An 11,312-nucleotide genomic window follows, 5' to 3' on the forward strand; every position below is an offset into this window, starting at 1 on the left:
AATTAAATCAATTCGTTAAATGAACTTTTAACAAGGCACATCTGTTAATTGAAATGTATATTAGGTAACTACCTCATGAAGCTGGTTGAAAGAATGCCAAGAGTGTGCAAAGCTGTCATTCTTTTTATTTATTTAACTAGGCAAGTCAGTTAAGAACAAATTCTTATTTTCAATGACAGCCTAGCAACACTGGGTTAACTGCCTTGTTCAGGGCCAGAACAACAGATTTTTATCTTGTCAGCTCTGAGCTTCAATCTTACAACCTTTCAGATACTAGTCCAATGCTCTAACCACTAGGCTACCTGCCGTCATTAAGGCAAAGGGTGGCTACTTTGAGGAATCTCAAATACAAAATACATTTCATTTGTTTAACACTTTTCTGGTTACGACATGATTCCATTTGTGTTATTTCATAGTTTTGAAGTAATACAGAAAAATATTGATTGACTATATTGGGCTCCCGAGTGACACAGCAGTCTGAGGCACTGCATCTCAGTGATAGGGGTGTCACTACAGACCCTGGTTCGATCCCGAGCTGTATCACAACCGGCCGGCGCACAATTGGTCCAGCATCGTCTTGGTTAGGGGAGAGTTTGTCCGGGGTAGTCCGTCATTGTAAAATAAGAATTTTTTATTTTTTATTTAACTTTTATTTAACTAGGCAAGTCAGTTAAAAACAAATTCTAATTTACAATGACGGCCTACCACGGCCAAACCCTAACCCGGACGGAGCTAGGCCAATTGTGTGCCACCCTGTGGGACTCCCAATCACGGCCGGTTGTGATACAGCCTGGAATCGAACCAGGGTTTGTAGTGACTTCTCTAGCACTGAGATTTATGTAATGGTTAACCATTTACAGTATTACTTACTGTTTATAACTTTTTGCGGCTGGTCACATGATGGACCTGGTCGTGACAACTTAACACATGTTCCCTGGTTTGAACATTACAGAACAGATTTGCATAAAAAAAATGAAGAAAATACTTTGTAAAAGGCTATTTTAATGCTCTGTTTGCCCTTCTGCTAAAACAAGGTCACTTAGAACAACCTGTACTCAGGGGTAGACGTAACATAGTAAATGTAAATCTGGGATACTTCAATTTGTATGGTATGTTTTGTATGGTATGTATTCATTTGTGGAAGTCCATCATCCATTTCGTATGATATGTTACAAACTGCAAATCGTACAATATGTTACGAATTGCAATTTGTACAATATGTTAGGAACTTGCAAAACATATGATATGTTACGAATTCCAATTTGTTGTGGCTAACGTTAGGTCATGCTGTTGGCCTGAAGTAGGACTAAATAGATGTAAATAGTGGAGTATGGTATTTATTTAATTTTTTTGTGAGTGTAGTTTTAGATGGTAGGGTATTTGTTGTATTTTTTGTTGTTGAAGTAGTTGATTAAAAAAAATAAGCAAAGTATAAGGGAGTTATACTCCAATGTAGTAGGTGGCGGTAATGCAACATTTATTGGATGCCAACCTGCCGTTAAATCTCATCGAAGAAGAGGGTCGATTTCACTGACGCGTTCCGTTCGGAACAATAAATAGAGCGAACAAGGCTCCTTCCAGTTCACAAGTCTGAGAAGACGCATGAAGAAGTTCTTGCTTCAACAGTGATTGAACGGAACTCCTCTGCCTTCGTCCCGCACTATAGAACATTCCGGATTGATAACGTAACACTTACTTGAACTGTCTTAGTAAAATAATCTAAGAATCTCTATTTTTGTACCGTTAATTTTGATAGAAAATGAAAATGAAGTCTCAGGTCCGCCAGAACTATCACGACGATTGCGAAGTTGCAATCAACCGGATGATCAACATGGAGATGTTTGCCTCCTACACCTACACTTCAATGGTAAGGAGTCTACCAAGATGACCGTTTTGTTGATCTACCTGTGTATTATTATGCCTGGGCCTAAATATTTTTCTGTACACCTAGGCAATTAACAGCCTTGAGGTAGACCTATCATTCAAATAAAGCTGATAGGCTCTGTCCAAGGATATATTTATCTTCTTGGCAGGTTACCAACTAGGCTAATGAGTTTCCGGATCATATTGCTGTGTCAATCATGCATAGATCCCTCAATAATAGAATGAGTCATGTTTGACATGTTTCTAAACACTTGTCTGTCCACCCAGGCTTTCTATTTCTCCCGTGACGATGTGGCTCTGCCTGGCTTCGCGCATTTCTTCAAGGAGAACAGCGACGAGGAGCGGGAGCACGCCGACAAGCTACTCTCCTTCCAGAACAAGAGAGGTGGACGCATTGTCCTTCAGGACATCAAGGTGAGCCCCTGAGCATCGATAAACCCAGTTAGATTGTATACTGCGCAACAAAAAGAACGTACATTTCTTCATAGAGGGTTCTCTGGTAGAAATGGTTCTTGTCTCAGTTGAAAATGTTCTACCTGGAACCAAGTGGTTGATCTAGACTAAAGAACCTTTATAGTCAATCTAGAGCCTCTTTTTCTAATACCTCTAACTTTTTAAGTTGTTTTGGATGAGTAGTCATTCATGTTAATACAGTTCATTGTAAGGCACGCCTTATGTGGCTGCCCTGGTATTAGAGCAAGGTGGCCAGAGGAGAAAATGTCCTGACTGCTTAGGCCTGAACACACTGCCTGCATGAGGGGTGTAACTCCATCCACTCTATCCAAACTCTCCCAATGTTAATATAATACATGCTCACTGACAGTTTCAAATTTGATTGGTCACGTGCACCGACTACAACAGGTGTAGACTTTACAGTGACATGTGTACTTATGAGCCCATTCCCAACAATGCAGAGTTAAAGGTAAATATTTGCTAAATAAAAAAGGAAATGGTAACACAAAGAATAGCAAGGCTTTATACAAGTACTGAGACCATGTGCAGGGGTACAAGGTAGTTGAGAGAATACAGTATGTAGGTAAGGGTGAAGAGTGACTAGGCAATCAGGATATGTGACTGGTGTCAATATGCGTGTAGGCTTATGTAGTGTCTGGGGGTATGGCCTAGTGAGTGTGAAATAAGTGGTTTATACATATCTACTCAGACCCCTGTTTGCCTCCAGAACAGCCTGCATTTTTGGGGGGATGTTCAGAAGGTGTCTGAAACAATCCACAGGAATGTTGGTCCATGTTCACACGCTGAAATCAGGCAGTTGCTGCAGATTTTACGGTGACGTAGTCATGCTGTGAACAGCCCGTTCCATCTCGTTCCAAAGATTCTTTATTAGTTTGAGGTCTTGGGACTGTGCAGTAAACTTAACTCGCTGTTGCAGGCTATGTTTTTCCACCCAATTGCCCACAGGAGTCACTTGTTTTTAGCTGAAAGGAGTGTAACCCGGTGTGGTCATCTGCTGCAATCGCCCATCCTTGAGAATGATCGACGAGTTGTGTTCTGAGCTGGGTTTCTGGAAACCTTATGGGTTGCAAGCTCCTTGCTCTATCAACTGAGCCACACCGGACCCATGATATGTGCTTCATAAACTCTAGCTTATGGGGTTGTTCATAGTGACTGTTAAAATGACTCAATCTTGGTCTTCCTGCATTTTCTCCAGATTGTCAGATATACTGATTTAATTGACTTTTAATTATGTCTAAACATCTGCTAGTAGTTCCTAACCCTCCTGTGTTCACTCTGTCCTGTGTAGAAGCCAGAACGTGATGAGTGGGGCAATGGGGTGGAGGCCATGCAGTGTGCTCTGCAGCTGGAGAAGAATGTGAACCAGGCCCTGCTGGACCTGCACAAGATTGCCTTGGACAAGGTTGACCCGCATGTAAGTAATATCACATAGAATACAGGTTCTGTCCTAGGAGCTGATCAGGTTGTTGTAGCTCTGATAACTAATGACACAGGATTGTGTGACCTGCTTCTTCACATGCACACAATAGTCCACAGATGCACACTATACACACAATGCAGCTCATGCAGGAGTTACAGCTGCAAACACCTCATTATCTGCCCTTATGCCATTACCACCAGGATCTTGTGTGTTACTGTATCTACAATAGTCTGTAGTTATTCTCTTGTCTGACCTGTGTTTTCCCTCTTTAGCTGTGTGACTTCCTGGAGACCCATTACCTGAACGAACAGGTGGAGGCCATTAAGAAGCTGGGTGACCACATCACCAACCTCACCAAGATGGATGCTGTCAAAAACAAGATGGCAGAGTACCTGTTTGACAAGCACACCCTGGGAGGCCAGAGCTAAACCACTTCCATCCCCAGGCTACCGCATCCAGCCTCAGACCAGGACTCCTGGCTTCTCTGATAGATCCTACTGGCTTTGCATTTATAGGGAGTAGTGTTAAACTGGTGCAGTGCAACACAGCTGTAACATTGAGGTGTTTTTGTTGACAACACTATTGTATTGGAGGCAAGGCATCTTGTAAAACAATAAAAAAATACCACTAGTTTTTCTTTTGTAAGTGTTGACCTGTAGTAACGGATGTTGTAACAGTCTATTCAGGTTCTTTGCTCCGTCTTACTGAGCATCTCAATTTCCTAGTGATAAATACTGACAATTGTAGACCTACTAGTGACTGAGGGTCATAACAATAGGAGAACTTTAACATGAGGTTTAGAGGACATTACTTTTGACCACAGAGGTCACTATTACAAGATATGTTAAAGACATCATGTCAAATGAGGTCCCAACCGTTAACGCTACCCCTAAAAGTGAAATGGGTAACTACAGTCAATGTGGACCTTTACTCTGTGTATCTCAAAAGGTCGTCATTAGACGGCCTAGAGGTAAATCAAACCCTTGCGTCCTGCTCGGTAAATCCATATGGCGTATTTCTCTGGTGATGGAAAGTTTGGCTCTTACTGACACCAAATTAAGTCTTTACTCATTTTATTTCAGTTGGTAATGCCCAGAAGTTCCCCTACAGCAAACTATGAACTGAATACTCAAAATAGTAATGATTCTACAAGCCTCTCGTTCACAATAAGGGGCTTATTGGAGCTGTCATATGGTTGCAAAGCTACTGGTAATTACCCAAAATTACTAAAGTCTTCTGTCATGAAAAGGCAATATAACTTTGGTAACTCACACTTTAACTGAAAATATTGTTATTTTTCATGTGTGCATGGGTTTCTACGTGATAGACCAGATGGTTGAAGGGGAAAGTGACTTCACATGGTAAAATTTACATTTTTGTAATGGTATCTAAGTTGGTTTATATTTAGGGTAATGTTTTGTGGCTTTGTCATTCTATTTTAAAGTATATTTTACATGTAAGGCCACACAGAGGGCCAGAGATTTTGAGATCTGAAGTACCCAAAAAGGCCACTAGATGGCAGCTGACTAAATGACATTATCCTTAATTGACCAGCATTTGTTATGGATCCCTATTAGCTGCTGTCAAGGCAGCAGTTACTCTTCATGGGGTCCAGCAAAATAAAGGCAGTTCTATACAATAAAACTAACATTAAATTACTAAACATATTTAACACATTAAGGGTTTTCTCAGGCCACTACTCTACTACCACATATCTACAACACAACATCCATGTGTGTGTGTCTATAGTGCATATGTTATTGTGTCTGTGCCTATGTCTCTTCACAGTCCCTGCTGTCTCATAAGGTGTATTTTTATCTATTTCTTAAAATATGATTTTACTGCTTGCATGAGTTACTTGATGTGGAATAGTAGCCATGTCATGGCTCTATGTAGTACTGTGCACCTCCCATAGTCTGTTCTGGACTTGGGGACTGTGAAGAGGCCTGGTGGCATGTCTTGTGGGGTATGATTTGGTGTCTGAGTTGTGTGCTAGTAGTTTAAACTGACAGCTCGGGGCATTCAACATGTCAATACTTCTCACAAATACAAGTAGTGATTAAATAAATCTCTACTTTGAGCCATGAGAGATTGACATTCATAATATTAATGTTAGCTCTCTGTGTACATTTAAGGGTGAGCCGTGCTGCCCAGTTCTGGGCCAATTGTAATTTTCCTGAGTCCCTCTTTGTGGCACCTGACCACACGACTGGACAGTAGTCCAGGTGCGACAAAACTAAGGCCTGTAGGACCTACCTTGTTGATAGCGTTGTTAAGAAGGCAGAGCAGTGCTTTATTATGGACAGACCTCTCCCCATCTTAGCTACTGTTGTATCAATATGTTTTGACCATGACAGTTTACAATCCAGGGTAACTCCAATAAGTTTAGTCTCAACTTGTTACATTTCCACATTATTCATTACAAGATTTAGTTGAGGTTTAGTGTTTAGTGTTTAGCTTCCCCTTTCATCTGTGCTATGACTATAGGACTGAGGGTTTTCTTGTCAGGTTATGTGGATTGGAAACACCCCTGGCCTAAGGTGGATCAAACTCTTTCAAACTACCATAAACCTTGCTCTTACTCATTATGAATCTGATACCAAAAGAGCCAGAGACAACAACTTCAATGGACAGCATACTCTTGTGTTTAATTAACTTCCATAGCAGGGATGAGCGTTATGCAAAGAAAAGTTACAATGTCTTTAAATATATAGTTCCCTCTATGCACAATGTTAAGCAATGGACAGACAGGTTTAAATTTTATGACATAATACCTATTATTTGTTCATCTGACTACAGTGCTCTTCTACAATTATTCATTCTAGGAGATTTATGAAAGGCAGAGTTATAATGAAGACAGTACACGTTGTAATCACTTTTTTTAATGCTCAAGTCATAAAAGCACTAACCTATTGTTGTCCTGGTCTCCATCTGGTCCACCAGAGGTTTGTTTACTAGGGCTCACTATAGGAACTGATTTCCTATCAAATCCAATTATTCAATCATTAAATCAACTTTTTTCAACATTTTCATTGAAAATAATATCCCCTTTTCATGAAGTAGATTTTATTGAATGTCATTCATTCTATTGCACTATTCTAACCAAACATGCATTACCAGTTCATATCAATAGGTGTCACTATACACTAGCTAGTCGAAAAAGACTGATGCCATGATAGCTGCATGTCTCTGTATATGTGAAAGTTCTGGTTGTGTTAGCTGGAATCCATCAATTCATTCTTTCTGAATTAGCCATTCATGTGTTATGGTTGGACAAACGTGTTGATTTCTTTTTCCTTTTTAAGACAGTGAAATTTGCACGACAAACATTTGTAAATAACCACCAGAGGTGGGAATAAAATACCAACAAACATTACTGGACTAACCTTCTCAGGAACTTCAATATACCTTGGCTTCGGGTAGCAGCAGGAGATCGTTTCATCTTTATAAAATGCCAAACACATTTATTCAGTGAGTCTATTGATAAAAGTCACCTTGTCCGAGAGAGATTTACATGGTTATCAAAACCTCACACCAAGGTAAGCCTACACGTCTCACTTCTGGTTCCCGTGACATGCATTGAAACATGGCTTTATTTTGCAAAATATCTGGAATGCATTTCAAATAACAGGTGTGCCATCGTAAATGTTAATTAGTGGAATTTCTTTCCTTCTTATTGCATTTGTACATTAAGGTAGGGGTGGTATACAGAATATAGCCCTATGTGGTAAAAGACCAAGTCTATATTATGGGAAGAGCAGCCCAAAAAGCAGAGAAACGACAGTCCATCATTACTTTAAGACATGATGGTCAGTCAACACATTCACCCAACCTCAACCCAAAAAACAGATAAAGCAACACCTCACGGCACAAAGCCTCTCCCTTATTTGACCTAGATAGTTTGTGTGTATGCATTGATATGTAGGATACGTGTGCCTTGCATTTTTTTCATGTAGTTCTGTCCTTGAGCTGCTCCTGTCTATTGATGTTCTGTATTGTTATGTTTCGTGTGGACCCCAGGAAGAGTATCTGCTGCTATCGCAACAGCTAATGGGGATTCTAATAAAATACCAATTACCAAATTGTGATGCTTTAGGATGAGTTGGACTGCAGAATGAAGGAAAAGCAGCCAACAGGTGCTCAGCATATGTGGGAACTTCTTCAAGACTGTTGGAAAAGCATTCCAGGTTAAGCTGGTTGAGAGAATGCCAAGAGTGTGCAAAGTTGTCATCAAGGCAAAGCGTGGCAACTCTGAAGAATCAAAAGTGTTTTCATAGTTTTGATGTCTTCACTATTATTCTACATTGTGGAAAATTGTAAAAATAAAGAAAATGATCCTGTCTTATCTGTATGCTCTGTATGCTCCACACACCAGAGGACCTGAGCCCTATGACCATGCCTCAGAACTACCTGGCCTGAAGACTCCCCAGTCCACCTGGTTGTGCTGCTTCTCCAGTTTCTGCTGTTCTGCCTGCAGCTATGGAACTCTTACCTGTTCACCTGACATGTTACCTTATCCCGGGACCTGCTGTTTCGTTTCTCCTCTGTCTCTATCGACCTCTCAACCTTTGAATGCTCGGCTATGACAAGCCAACTGACATTTACTCCTGAGGTGCTGACCTGTTGCGTCCTCTATAACCACTGTGATTATTAATTGCCCCTGCTAGTCACCTATGAACGTCTGAACATCTTGAAGAACCATCTGGCCTTAATGGCCTTATACAGTGCATTCAGAAAGTATTCAAACCCCTTGACTTTTTCCACATTTTGTGACTTTAAAGCCTTATTCTAAAACTGCTTAATTGTTTTTTCCCCCTCATCAGTATACACACAATACCCCATATTGGCGCAGCAAAAACAGGTTTTCAGACATTTTTGCAAATCTTTATAAAAATCAATAAATACGGAAATATCACATTTACTTATGTATTCAGACCCTTTACTCAGTACTTTGTTGAAGAACCTTTAGCAGCGATTACAGCCTGGAGTGTTCTTGGGTATGACATTACACGCTTGGCACACCTGTATTTGGGGTGTTTCTCCCATTCTTCTCTGCAGATCTTCTCAAGCTCTCAGCTCTGTCAGGTTGGATGGAGAGAGTCGCTACACACCTACTTTCAGTTCTCTCCAGAGATGTTCGATCGGGTTCATGTCCGGGCTCTGGCTGGGCCAATTAAGGACATTCAGAGCCTTGTCCTGAAGCCACTCCTGCGTTGTCTTGGCTGTGTGCTTAGGGTCATTGTCCTGTTGGAAGGTGTACCTTTGCCCCCAGTCTGAGGTCCTGAATGATCTGGAGCAGGTTTTCATCAAGGATCTCTCTGTACTTTTCTTTCTTCATCTTTCCCTCGATCCTTACTAGTCTCCCAGTCCCCTGCCGCTGAAAAACATTCCCACAGTATGATGCTGCCATCACCATGATTCACCGTAGGGATGGTGCCAGGTTTCCTCCAGACGTGACACCCTGCATTCAGGCCAAAGAGATCAGTCTTGGTTTCATCAGACCAGAGAATCTTATTTCTCATGGTCTAAGTGTCACGCCCTGATCTGTTTCACCTGTTCTTGTGATTTTCTCCACCCCCTCCAGGTGTCAATTATTTTCCCTGGTGTATTTATCCCTGTGTTTCCTGTCTCTCTGTGCCAGTTCGTAATATCAAGTCAACCAGCGTGTTTTTCTCATGCCCCTGCTTTTTCTTATCTCTTTTTTGCCTGTCCTCCTGGTTTTGACCCTTGCCTGCCCTGACTCTGAACCTGCCTGACCTCGAGCCTGCCTGCCACTCTGTACCTCCTGGACTCTGACCTTGTTATGATCTTTTTGCCTGTCCACGACCATTCTCTTGCCTGCCCCTTGGATACTAATAAATATCAGAGACTCAAACCATCTGTCTCTCGTGTCTGCATCTGGGTCTCGCCCTGTGCCCTTATACTAAGAGTCCTTTAGGTGCCTTTTGGCAAACTCCAAATGGGCTGTCATGTGCCTTTTACTGAGAAGTTGCTTCTGTCTGGCCACTCTACCATAAAGGCCTGATTGCTGATGCAGAGATGGTTGTCCTTCTGGAAGGTTCTCCCATCTCTACAGAGGAACTAACCCCCTTAATAAGATAGATTTTTTTGTTGTTGTTAATATTCTGAACAAATATTGTAATCACTGTTCTGCAACATATGCTTCAACAATTAATGTATTTGCTGTGCTAGACATAAGGGATAATGTTAGCTTCATAATTGTTCTTTTATGTTCAAAATCTAACTAAATTAGCTCTGGAGCATTTAATATGGCTATAAAAGAAAACAAAAATATGTTTGGAGATTTTGTATTACACATTTATGAATCATCTAAATGTTAGCATTAAACAATCAAGGCCTTTAAACACTTGTTTGACTTTAATTGTGCAAATGTAACGCCTTTTATGGTGTCTGACGGAGTTGACATAAATCCACTTAGTTGCATTTAATGAACAAATAGGTTGTTCCTTTACATGGTGTTAATTGCTGATACTATGGTCTGTCAAAATATAAACTTCACATTTTGTTAATATTAAGACAAATATTTGTACATTAAAGTTGATTGTCCAATCTGTTAAGAATCCCTGAGCTCTAAAACAGCAACATTTTTGTATCTGACCCATGGCAAAAAAAATCTTGATTGTAGCTACACTAGATATGATATAACCAAAGATTGTTGTTATCCAGCATTTCTGGACATTACAGGTTTGCCTAATCAAAACACTGCAGTAGATTCTACAACTAACCTGGTATTGGCAGTACTCTCTTCATTCCCAATTCTGGAAACCAGATATCTTATACATGTCCTTGTCCAGTTGCAGGTGGTTCTAGAAGTACCAGAGAAAAAGCAGATAGATAGCAAATAAAAATATATTTCTGAGTTTTCTCTAGTATTTGTGCATTTGCCTGTTGCCTTTTCTTTGTTGCCTTATACATTTTAGTGCAGGAGTATTCAACTCTTACCCAATGAGGCCTGGAGCCTGCTGGTTTTCTGTTCTACCTGATAATTTATTTTTTATTGTTTTCTCAAAGATGGTGTAGCAGTCAGGCATCTTTTGTCTTCGTCTTGTCATGTTCCGTGTATATATTTTTATATATACTGCTCAAAAAAATAAAGGGAACACTTAAACAACACAATGTAACTCCAAGTCAATCACACTTCTGTGAAATCAAACTGTCCACTTAGGAAGCAACACTGATTGACAATACATTTCACATGCTGTTGTGCAAATGGAATAGACAACAGGTGGAAATTATAGGCAATAAGCAAGACACCCCCAATAAAGGAGTGGTTCTGCAGGTGGTAACCACAGACCACTTCTCAGTTCCTATGCTTCCTGGCTGATGTTTTGGTCACTTTTGAATGCTGGCGGTGCTTTCACTCTAGTGGTAGCATGAGACGGAGTCTACAACCCACACAAGTGGCTCAGGTAGTGCAGCTCATCCAGGATGGCACATCAATGCGAGCTGTGGCAAGAAGGTTTGCTGTGTCTGTCAGCGTAGTGTCCGGAGCATGGAGGCGCTACCAGGAGAC

At 40.8% G+C, this 11,312-nt stretch overlaps 1 protein-coding gene and 1 long non-coding RNA gene across 2 annotated transcripts; one reads left to right on the top strand and one right to left on the bottom strand.

Annotated features, from left to right (window-relative positions):
- Window positions 1-1,510: 1,510 nt before the first annotated feature.
- Window positions 1,511-4,411, top strand: LOC106600762 (ferritin, middle subunit). The gene is made up of 4 exons (XM_014192379.3): window positions 1,511-1,867; window positions 2,152-2,298; window positions 3,647-3,772; window positions 4,051-4,411. The coding sequence occupies exons 1-4, from the start codon at window positions 1,760-1,762 to the stop codon at window positions 4,204-4,206; spliced, it is 537 nt and encodes a 178-aa protein (XP_014047854.1). The 5' UTR covers window positions 1,511-1,759; the 3' UTR covers window positions 4,207-4,411.
- A 1,996-nt stretch (window positions 4,412-6,407) lies between these two features.
- Window positions 6,408-10,729, bottom strand: LOC106600770 (uncharacterized). Its single transcript, XR_001327897.3, has 2 exons — window positions 10,525-10,729; window positions 6,408-9,239 (listed from the first exon to the last, which is right to left on the bottom strand). It is a non-coding gene; the product is annotated as an uncharacterized LOC106600770 (long non-coding RNA).
- Window positions 10,730-11,312: the final 583 nt, after the last annotated feature.

Source organism: Salmo salar, chromosome 03 (assembly GCF_965601325.2).
Source record: "Salmo salar chromosome 03, fSalSal1, whole genome shotgun sequence".
In the NCBI taxonomy this organism is placed as follows: domain Eukaryota; kingdom Metazoa; phylum Chordata; class Actinopteri; order Salmoniformes; family Salmonidae; genus Salmo; species Salmo salar.

Coding starts and splice junctions, on each gene's coding strand:
- LOC106600762 (XM_014192379.3), top strand. CDS start 1,760: ATGAAAATGAAGTCTCAGGTCCGCCAGAACTATCACGACGATTGCGAA. Junction 1,868..2,151: donor CCTACACCTACACTTCAATG/GTAAGGAGTCTA, acceptor CTGTCCACCCAG/GCTTTCTATTTCTCCCGTGA. Junction 2,299..3,646: donor TTGTCCTTCAGGACATCAAG/GTGAGCCCCTGA, acceptor TGTCCTGTGTAG/AAGCCAGAACGTGATGAGTG.